The sequence below is a fragment of the Bos indicus x Bos taurus genome, chromosome 19, assembly GCF_003369695.1.
Source record: "Bos indicus x Bos taurus breed Angus x Brahman F1 hybrid chromosome 19, Bos_hybrid_MaternalHap_v2.0, whole genome shotgun sequence".
NCBI classification, from domain to species: Eukaryota; Metazoa; Chordata; class Mammalia; order Artiodactyla; family Bovidae; genus Bos; species Bos indicus x Bos taurus.
In genome coordinates, this window is record NC_040094.1 from 19,551,461 (window position 1) to 19,564,334 (window position 12,874).

General features: G+C 57.7%; 1 protein-coding gene across 2 annotated transcripts in view; it reads right to left on the reverse strand.

Annotated features, from left to right (window-relative positions):
• Positions 1-12,874, reverse strand: part of RAB11FIP4 (RAB11 family interacting protein 4) — a 107,437-nt gene that overhangs the window by 6,608 nt on the left and 87,955 nt on the right. For both annotated transcript variants that reach the window (XM_027516960.1, XM_027516959.1), the window contains 11 exons: positions 10,557-10,783; positions 8,639-8,833; positions 7,987-8,121; positions 7,570-7,605; positions 6,028-6,127; positions 5,656-5,759; positions 4,496-4,636; positions 2,561-2,642; positions 1,925-2,062; positions 1,675-1,833; positions 470-613 (listed from right to left, as the gene is read on the reverse strand). In XM_027516960.1, the coding sequence (XP_027372761.1) occupies positions 470-613; positions 1,675-1,833; positions 1,925-2,062; positions 2,561-2,642; positions 4,496-4,636; positions 5,656-5,759; positions 6,028-6,127; positions 7,570-7,605; positions 7,987-8,121; positions 8,639-8,833; positions 10,557-10,783 (1,461 nt within the window). The remainder of the gene's footprint in view (positions 1-469; positions 614-1,674; positions 1,834-1,924; positions 2,063-2,560; positions 2,643-4,495; positions 4,637-5,655; positions 5,760-6,027; positions 6,128-7,569; positions 7,606-7,986; positions 8,122-8,638; positions 8,834-10,556; positions 10,784-12,874) is intronic.

Here is a 12,874-nt window from a genome sequence, read left to right on the forward strand (position 1 = left end):
AGCTGGGTGATCTTGGGTGATCCTGGTCTCCCGATCTGTGACATGGAAGTGTTCAGAAAGCCTTCGCGTTCTCAGAAGATTAAATGAAGACATACTGCAAGCAGGTGCCCCCCAAAATGCTAATATCCTTCTCCTGCTGGCTTGGGTCCAGGGGACATCCGGCCTCCCCGGATCGCACACTGATGACATCAATGGGCCATTCCGGCACATTCCTGACCGAACGAACTCAAACTCCGCTCTGCTCCCAACCCCACTCTCCTCCCACCACATACAGGAAATCGGAGCAGGTTTATCTCCGCCTGCAGGCTCCTCCTCTCACGGCTCTGCTTCACTGTGACCTCTGCATCACTTGGGGTCACTGCAGATGGGGACTCCCAGGGGGCTAGGCCCTGCCCTGCTTTTCCTGCCCTGGGTCAGGACCCACGGGCGAGGGGCCAGGCTCCATGGCGAGAGCGTGTGGGCATGTTACCTCATCGCGAGAGGCTGTGTCTATTTCCGCTGCCAGGGACTGGGCTTTGGTCTGGGTGGCAAAGAGGTTCTTGGCTTCGTAGAGGCTGAGGCTCAAGATTTGTCCATTCAAGTCATCATTCTGATCTCGCAGCTTGTGATTCTCCTGCGGAAGGGGACACAGGCAACTCTGACTCCCATTGGGACCCACTTCTCTGCATCCATGGCCTCTGACCACCCCCCAGGGTGTATGTCACTGGCCAGTTCAGGACACCCACAGATGACCTGGCCTCTGCTGGGTTCCAGGGCGAGGAGGGCTGGGTCCTGAGGGGGTTTGGGGTCCTGAGGAGAAGTTATAGCCCTGCTCAGGGAGCCAGGTTTCCAGAGAGGAGCATGGCTCCAGACTACCCCTTCCCTGGGGGTGGGTGAGCCGGAAGAGGGGACCCAGAGGACACCGCCCACTCAGTGGCTCCTTCTCCAACACGGGCCCTTGGTGAGGGAAAGTGATGCTCTGGGTCCCTGGGGTGGCAGGTCAGCTCATCTCCTTGGCTCCTCCTGAAGTCGGGCTCAGGAATCCTGCTCTGGGAAGTTCTTTCCAGGGTCCCCTCAGCTCCTGTGTGCAGCCGGCCCAGTACCATCCTGCCCAGACCCAGGTGACCAGCCCCACGCTCTAGCTTTTTGCCTCAAGGCTCCTACCTGCTCACATCTGGGACCCCAGGCGCCCCCTTGTGGCTGAGAAGGGCTGGGGTTTCTGCTGTGGGACGGGAACCTCCCGGAGCCGCCCCACAGGGGTAATTTATTCTGCAGGGTCTCTGAGCACCCTCAGGCCCCCGCTGGGTCACTGCCCCTCCTGATCCCGCTTCCCCCACCCCTAAGGGCTCCTCAGTCACGGGAGAGTGTCCAGGAACCCTCTGAAATGGACTCTTGAGCTCAGGGTGGGAGACACTGATGTGCAGCTGGGTGAGGTCTCCTCCTCCCACGTGCCCAGGACAGAAGACTGGTGTCTGTTTCCCGTCACAGATGCTGAGCAAAGACCGACCCTGGGGTTTCCACCCACCTCGCCTGAGCTGTGAGATGGGGCCGAGCGGGCCTGATGATCAAGGTGTCGGGAGGAGCAGGCAGTTACAAGGGGGAAAGAGGCGCTCCAACGCTCAGCCCTGCACAGGAGACGCACCCTGAGGGGACCCGGACACCTCATCCCCTGGGACGGGGGTTCCCAGGGCCTACCTGCTTGAGCCGCTTGACCTCATGTTCCAACTCGACCTCTCGAGCCCTGGCGTTGAACTCGCCGAGGCTGGAGGACGAGCTGCGGCCCCTGCCCGGCCGCTCACAGTCCAGCTTGTACATCTGCAGGTGCTCCAGCTCCTTCCGCAGGTCCTCAATGAGCTGTGGGGGAAGGAGGCCGGTTGGCAGGAGCATGGATACGGGGGGTTGTGGGGTGGGGTAGGGTGGGGCGCCCTGGAGCCCGCCGACCCACCTCCTGCGTCGCCTCCCGCTCCTTCTGGAACTCCAGGCGGTTGTGCCGCAGCTTGTCCATCATGCGCTTGTACAGGTCCATCTCATCCTTGAGCCGCAGGCTGGTGTCCTCCAGCCGGTCGGACATGCGCTGCCGCTCCTGCAGCAGGGAGACGGGGATGGGGGAGAGTTCCCAGGGGGCCCGCTGCGCCCTGGGGGGCTTCGCTGGGGGCCTGGGGCAGCCACCTCGACAACTGGGCAATCAGACCAACCCGCTGGACAGAGCCTTCGGAGGCATGAATTAAAGCAGCAGCTAGACCCCTAATTCTAGGGCTGCAGCAAGAAAAGCCTCAGGTCTCCACAGTCCTTCAATGATGCCAGATGGATGTGAATAGAAGGTAAAAGTCCAAACAGAATCTGGCCTCTTTCTCCTTCTTATTTTCCCCCATAATACAGAGAAACGTATTCACTGTATGACATTTGGAAAATTAGAAATATGCAAAGACAAACTATTTGTATTTTGTTCCCTTTTTTTTTTTGGCTAGGGCAATGAGAATTTCAGAAACTAGAAACCAAAAGGCCAGTGACAGCCAACACGGCCTCTCTGTGGATTCAGCTCAAGATCCAAGTCTGAGCAATGCCTGGACCTAACGCTCACCTCATCCAGCTTCTCTGTTTGTGACTTGAGCCGAGTCACCGTTGTTCTAAGCTCAGTGTTTTCTTCCTCTAATTGCTGCACCCTGGGGAAAGGAGGATGAGAATGTCAGACATGGAGATTATCTCACAATCTGACAGTCTGTAGCAATTCTCAGCTCCCTAGAGGAAGAAGATATCAGAAAATGAGAAAGAAAGAGAGAATATGAATTGTTCCAAATGCTGGTATGGCTTTGAGCTCCCTGTCATCCAAGGCAAAATGATAAAGATCCTGAATTATCATCATCTTTGAATAAAAGGAAAAACTCACTTGGGAATGCATAAGAGCACGGGGCTCTTTGTACATACATGCTTAGGGCCTGAAACACCCTTCGGGGGGAAGAGGCAGCGGTGGTATTTTTCTGCTAAATGGAGAGTCTTCCTGTCCATGGCAGGGCCCTCCTGTGAGGATCCACAGCTTGAAGGCAATGAACGCACCATACTTGGTTTTCGTTCTCCCCTGGGGCTCTTCCCTTTGCGTGTTCTCTGACGCCCACGGGCTGTGGTTCTGACCGTCTAACCCTCTGTGTTAATGTTCACAAGGGGGTGTCCAGGTTGGTTTTACATGACCCAAGAAAGGGCCAGAGAGCTGGGCCGTCAGCCAGTGGCCCTGGGATGGTGCTGGGCCATTCCCAGCAGGGCGTTCCCTCTCCTTTGCACTGTCACATCCTCCTTGGATGGAGGGCTTCTTGGCCCCAACTGTCCTCTGGGCTCCCCAGGAGAAAAAAACCCCTCTCCACGGCTTGAGGGGAACTCAGACCTGCCCCCCACCCGCCTCGGAGGAGGCCCTCACGAGAGGCACAGAGCACCCGAGGGAACAGCGGCCCTGGGGTCAGGTAAAGGGCAGGGTTCCGGGACGGCTCCCACGAGGGCCGGCTTCCTGGGCTCTGGCCTCGTCCTGGCCTGCACACCCACTGTCTTCTCCCACCTGCATCCCAGCCACTTCTCAGCCAGCCGAATGGCCGACTGTCAGGAGCAGGCAGAGGATGTGATGCTGAATGAGGGACCAGGCTCATTAAGAAAGAGGTGCAAAACAACAGCTTCTAGAACATGAGTGGACAATTAAGGGAAATTGTGTGTGTGGGGGGGGGTGTTTCTGATTGCATGGAGGTTTGGCCCGCCCAGTCCTTTTGGGCCAAAGGGACTGGGCCTTACCCTGCTGGCCGTGAGGTGCAAGGTGAGAGACCACCTCCCACCCCAGGCTGGGCCGGGCAGACTCACCAAGTCTCAGCTCAGAGCCTGGGACGGCAAGGGGCCTGAGGAGAAGGGGGGCAGCCATCCACTGTGTCAGGGGCCCAGGAGGGCCTCTGGCCTGGGTCAGGGGGGAGGGCCTTGGACATCCTCAGAGCCCCCACCTAAGTGCAGTGTTCAGCTGTGCTGCAGCCCATCTGCCTTCCCGCTCACTCTACAGGGAGGCTGACGGATGGATACTGAGGCCCAGGAAGAGACAGAGGACGTCCAACGTGCTGGAGCTAGTGGGTGACCAGGCCAGGGCCCCAGGTCGTCCTCCCCTGCCTGCCTCCCGTGCAAACAGCTGTGGCCGAGGCCCAGGGGCAGCCCTGCGCAGCCTCTGCCCCAGCGTCCCTGGGTCAGGGCGCCCGGGTCAGGGTGGGGAGAACCCAACAGCAGGGGGCGCTCCAAGCCTGGGCAGCAGACCCAGCCCAGGACTCAGGGCAAGACCTGTGTGCGTATCTAATTGATAGATAAAGCATCGCTTCCATTTCGACCTGCTGTGAAAAGTGTTACTTTGAACATTCTTTTACCTGCTTCCTAGAGAACACGCCCAGGTGTTCAGGTATCAAAAGGAGAACAGTTAGGACCGGAGGCCTCCCCGTGGGCTCAGTTTTCCCATCTAAATAATGGGACCGCGTCTGCCCACAGAGGCATCAGAGGGACCCACCTGGTGGTGAGCAGCTCGATCTCCGTGCTGCGCTCGCGCTCCAGCTTGCTGTAGGCTTCGCGGTGGCGCCTCGCCTCCTCCTCCAGGGCCTGCTCGGCCGTGGTCTCCTGATCCTTCACCATCTCCTCCAGCTCGTGCACCCTGCGGAGAGGCGCGTGGGCCCCAGTGCAGGGCCAGCTCTCGTGGCCTCACTGTCCTCCCCTCAACCTAGGCTGTGACCCCCGGACCCCACATCACCGATACCCCGACTGTGGGCTGGCAGCTCTACTGACAGATGAACAGGGGACCCCGCAGCAGCTAAGGAGAGGCGGGCCAGCCACACACACCACCAAGGGGCGGTGCTGGCAGTTGGTCCAGAGGGGAGAAGCGGGTCTCCCAGGGTGGCACGGAGAGGGTCGGCCTCACCGCAGCCGGATCAAACAGCCCAGAGGCCTCGCCTCCTCTTTTCACTCCCTCCCTTCCAGGCCGGGATGCCTCTGATCAACAGTTCAGCTCACTGGGCACCCTGACCGCAGACACGGGCACATCCTGCCTGGTGGTGAGCACGCCAGAGCTGGGGAAGGCCTGGCACCACTGTGGACCTTCTAACCTGTGACTGGTGGCCTGGACAGTGTACCACTTCGGGACACGACCCTCTGTGAGGCTGACCCTCCCTGCTGCACAAGGGGACCCATCTTTGAGCCCTCCAAGGTTGAGGACCAGACCCTGGGTGGGGATCAGTTTACCAAGTGTCAAGAGGGTTATACTCTACATGCACCACCTCTTCAAGTTGTGTTCAGTGGGCCTCTGTTGGAGGGAGGGCGCAGCAATGCCTGGACCCCTCCCACAGGTGGCAGGTGTGAGCCCCTGACTCCCACCAGTCTCTCCCTCTGTAAAGCTCGTCCCCCGGAACGGAGCCAGGCTCTCATTGTTGCAGGACAGAGACAGGAAATGGGTCCCAACTTCTACCTTTGACCCGAGCTGGGGCTGCACACCTGGAGGGCTGAGGTCAAGCTCTGCCTGTTTCCCTGTCCCCCAAAGACCTGTCCTCCTGGGCGCCCAACATGGGCAGGGCCCACAGCAAGGCGCTGACAGGTCACAGACCCTCCGAGCTAGATGGACATGCAGGTCACCCCCACCCCGACCTCCCCCGGGGCTGTGGCAGCTGAGGCCGGCCTGACCTGTGCACCAGCTGTGTATTCTCCTGCTTCAGCTTGCTCTTCAGGTCCCCGTTGGTCAGGCTGTCGTTCTCCAGCTCTGTCACCTTTTTTTCCAGGAAGCTCACCTACCGTAAGGGGGTGGTGGAGAAAACCTTCGAGTCCACGGCACAGAGAACCTAACGACGGTGGGACTGAGGCCAGGACCCCCCACTGATGGTGTGTGAATAGCAGTCATGTTGGGGTGGGGTGGGATGGATGTGTCCAGGTGATCGGGGCTGCCTACCCCCAACTCCTGGGTCTCCCACATCCCCAGGCAGTAGCTCGGAGCATCCCAATCCCACTCCAGGGGGCACGCGCGGCGAGTCCCGTCTGCCCACACCCGCCCTGGCGCACCTTCTCCGTGATGTCGTTGTCACAGGAGTCGATGCTGTCCCGGAACAGGTCCTCGGTGCTGCCGTTGCTGCTGCTAAAGTTGCTGCTGTGCATGAGCTGCCTGGGGGTGGGGGGTGGGGTGGAAATGCATGTCTGTGCATGAGCTGCGGGTGGGGAGGGGAAGGCCCGTCTGGCTGCAGGGGCCTTGGGGAGACTGGGGTTCAGACTCAGCCTATGGGCTGGGGGAGCACCCCAGACCACTCACTGGGAGAGTACCAGGAACCCCCGAGGAGGCTGCCCTCCCTCAGTCAGGGAGCAGAGTGGCCTGACCCCTGACCTCAAGAGATCGCTCTGCCCAGAGGACAGCAGAGAGGCTGCGATGGCCCTCCTGAGCCCCGGCAGACGTGGTCAGTCCACCAGGGACTTTTCTCCCCTCCCTGTGCTCACCAGGGGTCCAGCTAAGGGGTGATGTGGGACCCCAGCTAGTGGAGGCACCCTCCCCCAGCCCCCCCTCCTGAGCCCCTTTCACCTGGGAACCACCCCAATAAGGCGGCCAGGCACCACAATCCAGGTCAAGGGCCTGGGCTCCCTGAGACCACCCAGCCCCCCAACCAAGCTGGCTCCTGCTATGTCACTAGGGACCCAGGCGTGGGTAGGGGGATGGAAACCCATCCAGGATGTGCAGGACCATGGGCTAGTGGGTGGAACTGAAAGGGGGCCATGGCTATCCAGGTGACCCCTTACCTAAGGCAAAAACCCCTGTCGCTCCCCAGCAGCCCCCACCTCCTACTTCGTGCCAGGCAGCAGCCGGGGTCTTCAGCCAAGAGGCTGCCCCACCTCAGTGCCTGGAACCTTGCTGCAGCTCCCAGGGCCCGGGTGCGGACCTGGGCGAGTCTGCAGGAGAGCTGGTGTGGGACCCAGTGGGCCCAGGAGCAGAGGGACCAGCTCCAGGGGAGACCCTCACGCTCCATCTCTGTCAGCGGGAAGCCCAGGGCCTCTGCAGGTAGAGCCGCCTGCTCCAGAGCACAGGGAAGCACGTGGAATGTGGGGCGGACTGTGTCTTTCAGGGCACCCCTGGGGTGCCTGCTAGAGGCAGGGGTAGCTGCAGGTTCAGAGAGGCTGAACCCTGCCAGGAGGGACACCAGATAGGCCGGGGAGGAGCCCAGCCCTTCTTTCCTGGAAGTGGATCTTTCGCTGCCTGCATTGCCCTGGGACACCTCATCCCCTCCGTGCGTCCAGCCACACGCGGGGCACTAGCTGGGTCTGAGTTGCTGGCACAGAGTTGGCCACCCTGGCAGCAGGAGTGTAGTGCAAGAGGACAGCATTCAATGCGAGCTACCCTGCTCAGATGGTAAAGAATCTGCCTGAAATGCAGGAGACCCAGGTTCGATTCCTGGGCCAGGAAGATGCCCTGGAGGAGGGCGTGGCAACCCATTCTACTATTCTTGCATGGAGAATCCGATGCACAGAGGAGCCTGGTGGGCTACAGTCCATGGGGTCACAAGAGTTGGACACAACTGAGCGACTAACACACATATACACACCCCGAGGGGGGTGCCTTACCGTCCGAAGGCTGTACTGGAGATCTTTCGATTGGGGCTACAGAGAGAGACAGAGAGAGAGAGAAGTCCATTGAACAGAGGGGCCTCTGTTCACCACTGCTTCCTTTGCCCTGGCCACAGGATACACAGATGCAGGCGAGGCTTTTTTCTGCCCATTGAAGGGAATTTACACATCAGCTTGGCCCTCAGAACTGCCCCCGATCACGGGCCAGGAGAGAGTGGGGGCCCCTGATCACCAGCCAGGAGACAGTAGGGCCCCTGACGACCGGCCAGGAGAGGGTGGGGACCCCCAATCACTGGCCAGGAAAGAGCGGGGGCCCCCAGTCACTAACCAGGAGAGAGAGGGGACCCACGCCCCAATGCTTCTTCCCCGGGTCCGCCCCCACCCCGACCCCTATGCTGGTCTCTGGGGCCTCACCTATTGGCCTTCAGGTTTTTCAGCCGGGCTTCCAGGTCATTAAGCAGGTTGATTTTCTTGCAGCACTGAGAGCAGTAAACATCCAGCAGCTCGCTGTTGTATGCATGCCGCATCTTTCGAGGCGTCTGCCCCGCGCTGGGTCATAAGAAGGGAAAAGGTTCACCTTCGGAGCCACTGTCCAGTTTGGTGCCCCATCCCGCTGAGCTCATTACTAGGTTCTCTGAAACCTGTGAGCCCTGTGTGTGTGTGTGTTTGGGGGTGGGGAGTGGAACTAGAACAGTAGAGCTCCCTCCTCCAGTGCTCTCAAAGACAGGAAGCCAACTGTTTGTACCCATTTTACAGAGGAGGAAACTGACAGTTAACGTCAGAGTAAGCAAGGACTCAGCTGCATGGGAAGGTATCAACATGCCACTTGGCATCTGCGGCCCCTCAGGCTGGTTAATTCGGTTTCTTCCCCAAGATAGAAGGAAGGAGGAATTCCAGACCCCCAACCCCCAGCCCCAATCAGGATTCAAAGGCAGTTCCCGCCCATCTACAGGAGCAGAGCCCAGTTAGTTCACGCCTCTGCCTGCCGAACCACCCCCGGGATGAGGCAGGATTGGTTCTGCCACTTTTCCTGGATCCCAAAGGCCGCTGTAGACCGAGGGGCCACCTGGAGGACACTGACGACCCCAGGTCCGAGTAGACATTGGTCCTGGTCTCGTCATCCGGGCAGGGGCTGCTGGGGGCACAGTCCACATCATCCGCCTCCCCGTAGTCCTCAAACTGCTCCTCGTTGCTGATGAGCGAGGTGGTGGAGTGCGTGGAGAGGTCTGACGTGGTCACGGACGGAGGGTGGCCCAGGGACCTGAGTGGACAAGGGCCAGCTGCGAACCGGGGGGGCGCCACAGCCCGTGGCGGACAGACAGGCCAGGACACCAGGACCCTGACAGGAAGCCTGTCCTTCCTGCCCCGGTTAAGTACACTCTGGGGATCGTATCCTAAGGGGACCATCTCATCACAGAAAAAGTTTCTGCTCCAGAGATGTTCAAATCGACATGTCTACAGGGAAGCAAAACACTGCTTAGAACTCAATGGCTTATTGAAGCGACACTGAAACGGCTATTAAATGATAGCACGTATCAGTAAATAAAATGATCACACAAATTGTAGACTCTCAAACTGTTGTGGAAAGGTTTGTGAAAAAAAAAATTGGCAATAATGTGGAAAAATTAAAACTCAAAGCTTTTTTAATTTAAAAAAAATTTTTTAAATTAAAACTAAAAGCTAAACTTAAAAACATTTTTTTTAAGTTTTCCCAGGTAGCACTAAGTGGTAAGGAATCCACCTGCAACCCGCTCCAGTATTCTTGCCTGGAAAATTCCATGGACAGAGGAGCCTGGCATGGTTACAGCCCATGAGGCGGAAGAGAGTCGGACATGACTGAGCACACACACACAAAATTAAAACTAAGAATGAAACAAAAGATGTAAAATTTTAGGCATAATAAGTCTAAGCATGCGATGAGTCTACACAGAAGAAGGAAAAGCAGGAAATGAAAATATTTAAATGGCAATCGGGCTTGGGGTGTGGAGGGTGGTGCCATCAGTAAAGTGAGTTACCTGCCCTTCATTCTCCCTTTTTCAAGCTGTGTAAGTGCGTATGTTCCAACAACGAATGAGGTTTCAAAATAAACGAGTTACTAGGCAGGATGCGTCTCCTATGTTTATAGGGAGGAATTCTTGTCCAGAGAAGCCTGACGCCACAGATCACGGGTCAGAGACCCTGGGTCTCTCACGGGTGACCCTGGGGGGCCTGGGGCAGCGTCAGGGGCTGGCTGCACCTGCTCTGCAACCTAAGAACAAAGAAGTACAGCTAACCCATCACCTGGCAAAGTATATCTTCCCTTGAGTCACGGGGCAGTAGTTGCTCATTAACTAGGATCTCTCCACCCTATAAGACTCTGCACTCAAAACTGGGAACCAGTGATCCAGGCATCACAGCCTTAATGACAGGGTGACAAAGATCAAGTCTTTTGGTACCCCCATCCTATCTGATTTATTTACTTATTTATCTGCCCTCCGGTTCCTTAGCACCTGGGGTTGCATTTGTCATATTCCTCACTTTGTTCTTGTATAAATTTTACTAAAACTCTTGGTACCCACTGCTGGCTGCCTCCTGGTGACTGGTCCCAGAAAACAACGGGAATGATCGGGTAGCAAATGATTAGCCAATAGGTCTAAAGGGTCTGTGGTCCCCATGACCGGCTGTCCATGGGCTGTGGTCACAAGCAGTGGATGGACCATTCCCAGGATGCAACACGGATGAACAACTCCAAAGGCATCTCCTCCCTTGAAGACTGTGACTTCTAGAGCCACTGGGGTTTGAGAATACCTGAACTGAGAAAATACATTAGGCTGGAACATATGAAATTGCCTTTTCCTTGAAAGGTGCAGATGATGAAAAGCTGACAATTTTGTTTGGTCAACGGATACTGGAAGCCCTTGCTTCCTTTTCCAAATCTCTGGGCTGATCATCACATGCTCATCACCTTCTCCGGATGCCTGAAGCTCCAGGCAGTCTTAACTCACTTGTCCTCGGGCAGGAACAGGCCTCCTAGACCCGCATCCTTCTCGGCGGGAATTCCAACCGGCCCCTCCAGGCTCCGAGTGCTCTCCATGGGGCCCTCCATGTCCGACTCCTGGGGGCCCTCGGGTGGGGCCAGCGTCATGGCCTCATCCTCATCCTCGGGAAAGAAGTCTGGCTCTGTGGGCAGGAGCTCGCCATCAGCAAAGGTGGGGTCTGGCACCTCGCTGCCCTGGGGAAGACAGAAGGGACAGCGTAAGTGAGCCTGGCTTCTGGGGCTCAGCAGTGCTCCTCAGACCACAGGGACGCCAGGAGGGGACTGGCAGGTGGTGCCAGGGAGCCAGAGGCCCCAAGACCTCGGGTATGAGATCCTGGCACGTGATCTGTCTTGGGGACCTCTTAAGCAAGCCCAGTGAGGGGTGGGAACCTCTGGGACCACTGTCCGTGGAGAAGGGCCACAGTCAGGCCAGCTGCATGGTCCAGACTCCGCTCGGCAGGGTCTCCATCCCAAAGTCTGGACAAGAAGGCAAGTGACTCAGAGAAGGCTTCTTAGGGTTGTAAGGGCACAGCCCCAGCGACAATGACAATGACCCAGCAGAGTTTGATGCAACATGCTACAGGGACATCAGCAGAGCATGAGGGTCGGCCCCCCCTCTGTCCCCCAACGCCTTGATTCTGGGCATGTCAAATATTGTCTCTGAACTCCAGTTCTGGCCTCTCTGTAAGCCGAGAATGGCAACGGAATCCTATGGGATCCCTGTTCCCAGCAGGACCTCGATGGATAACCCGTGGCCACGAGTCTGTCCCAGCCCTGCCACAGCCACCTTACTGCTGTTCTGTTCAGTTGTTAAGTTGTGTCCGACTCTTTGGGACCCAGTGGACTACAGCATGCCAGGCCTCTCTCTGGCCCTCACCATCTCCCAGAGTTCACCCAAGTGCGCGTTCATCGAATCGGTGAGGCTATCCAACCACAGCCACGCTGGGGAGCAAGAATTCTAGGTCTCTCAAGTCTGAGCTTTGGGCCGGTCCCCAGGGTCCTCACACATTGCCCAGAACAATGCCAGCACACCATAAAGATCTGCCCAAACCTTTTGCCAAAACCGTCTGAGAAGAGCTCTGGGTTCATTCAGCATTTACCCTAGTCTGAGAGGCAGCTTTCTGCAAGTCATTTTTCAAGGCTGCTTTGCCCCTAAGGAGGTAGGAACCCCTAAGGATCCTTTGCCCCTAAGGATGCCTCCACCTGCTCCCAGCCGAGATGTCAACTACCCCCTAGGTTCTTCGGCCTGCTTCTCAGTTAGGGTTGGCAGAGCCCCGGTCAGAGGTGCTTTCTCCAGCCCCAGGACAACAGGAAGGGTAACAGAAACAGGGCTGTGAAAAGCCTCGGGGCATCTCAGACAACAACAGGATCAGAGACATGCAAGGAAGGTGGTGAGCGAGCAGCGTGGCTGTGTCCGCTGGTAAGCAGGCAGCCCTCCTGGGGGTCTGTCCCACCGAGACGTGCTGGGGCTAAGAATAGATGGTGATTAATGAGCCTGGCTCCTGCCTGTGCTGTGACTCGGGCTGAGCACCAGATGACCAATAAAGCCAGCATCAGGCAGCCAGCCACCCCCGACTGTGGAGGCCGAGGGGCTGTGTAATTAAACTCACCCCTAGTGTTCACGTGGCCCTTTCCACCTTTGCTGTTGTTCGGTCGCCAAGCTGTGTCTGACTCGATGTCATAATCCAACCCCACAGGGCTCCAAACCTTATCAGATCTTATGTCCTAAGCAAGCTCTTGTCAGCAAGCCCGAAGCTGTGTCTCCGTAGGAACAAAGAGAACCCAACATTCACAGACCGACCACCCATCAATTCTGGAGACTGAGTTGAGAGTTCATGCATAATCTCATTTGGGCTTTACGACCCTTTGAGACACAGATTCCCATCCCCATTTTACTAACGAGGAAGTCAAGGCTCAGAGAGTAACCTGTCAGAAGTCCCCCGGCCGGTGGGCAAAGAACCCCCACCTGCCTCTGACCACCGCTCACTTGGTTCTATTTATCCCTGATGTGACCCACGCTTCATGGGTTTTCAGACCCCACGGTGACCATGAAGAGGCACAAGACAGGGCCACGTTACTAACTGTGAAGCCCGGGGGCTCCGCCTAATGCTGCAACTTCCACATGCCACCCCTGCCCGCCCCCCAGCAGGGCATCTCCGGGTTGGCGCAAGGCCGCCTGGAGGGGTCCTCCAGGGAGAGCTGGGCTATGGAGGAGTAAGGCATGTGCTCTGTCCACCCACCCGCAGGCTTTCACCCTCCCAGACACGGCAGCGCTGGCTGGGAGTC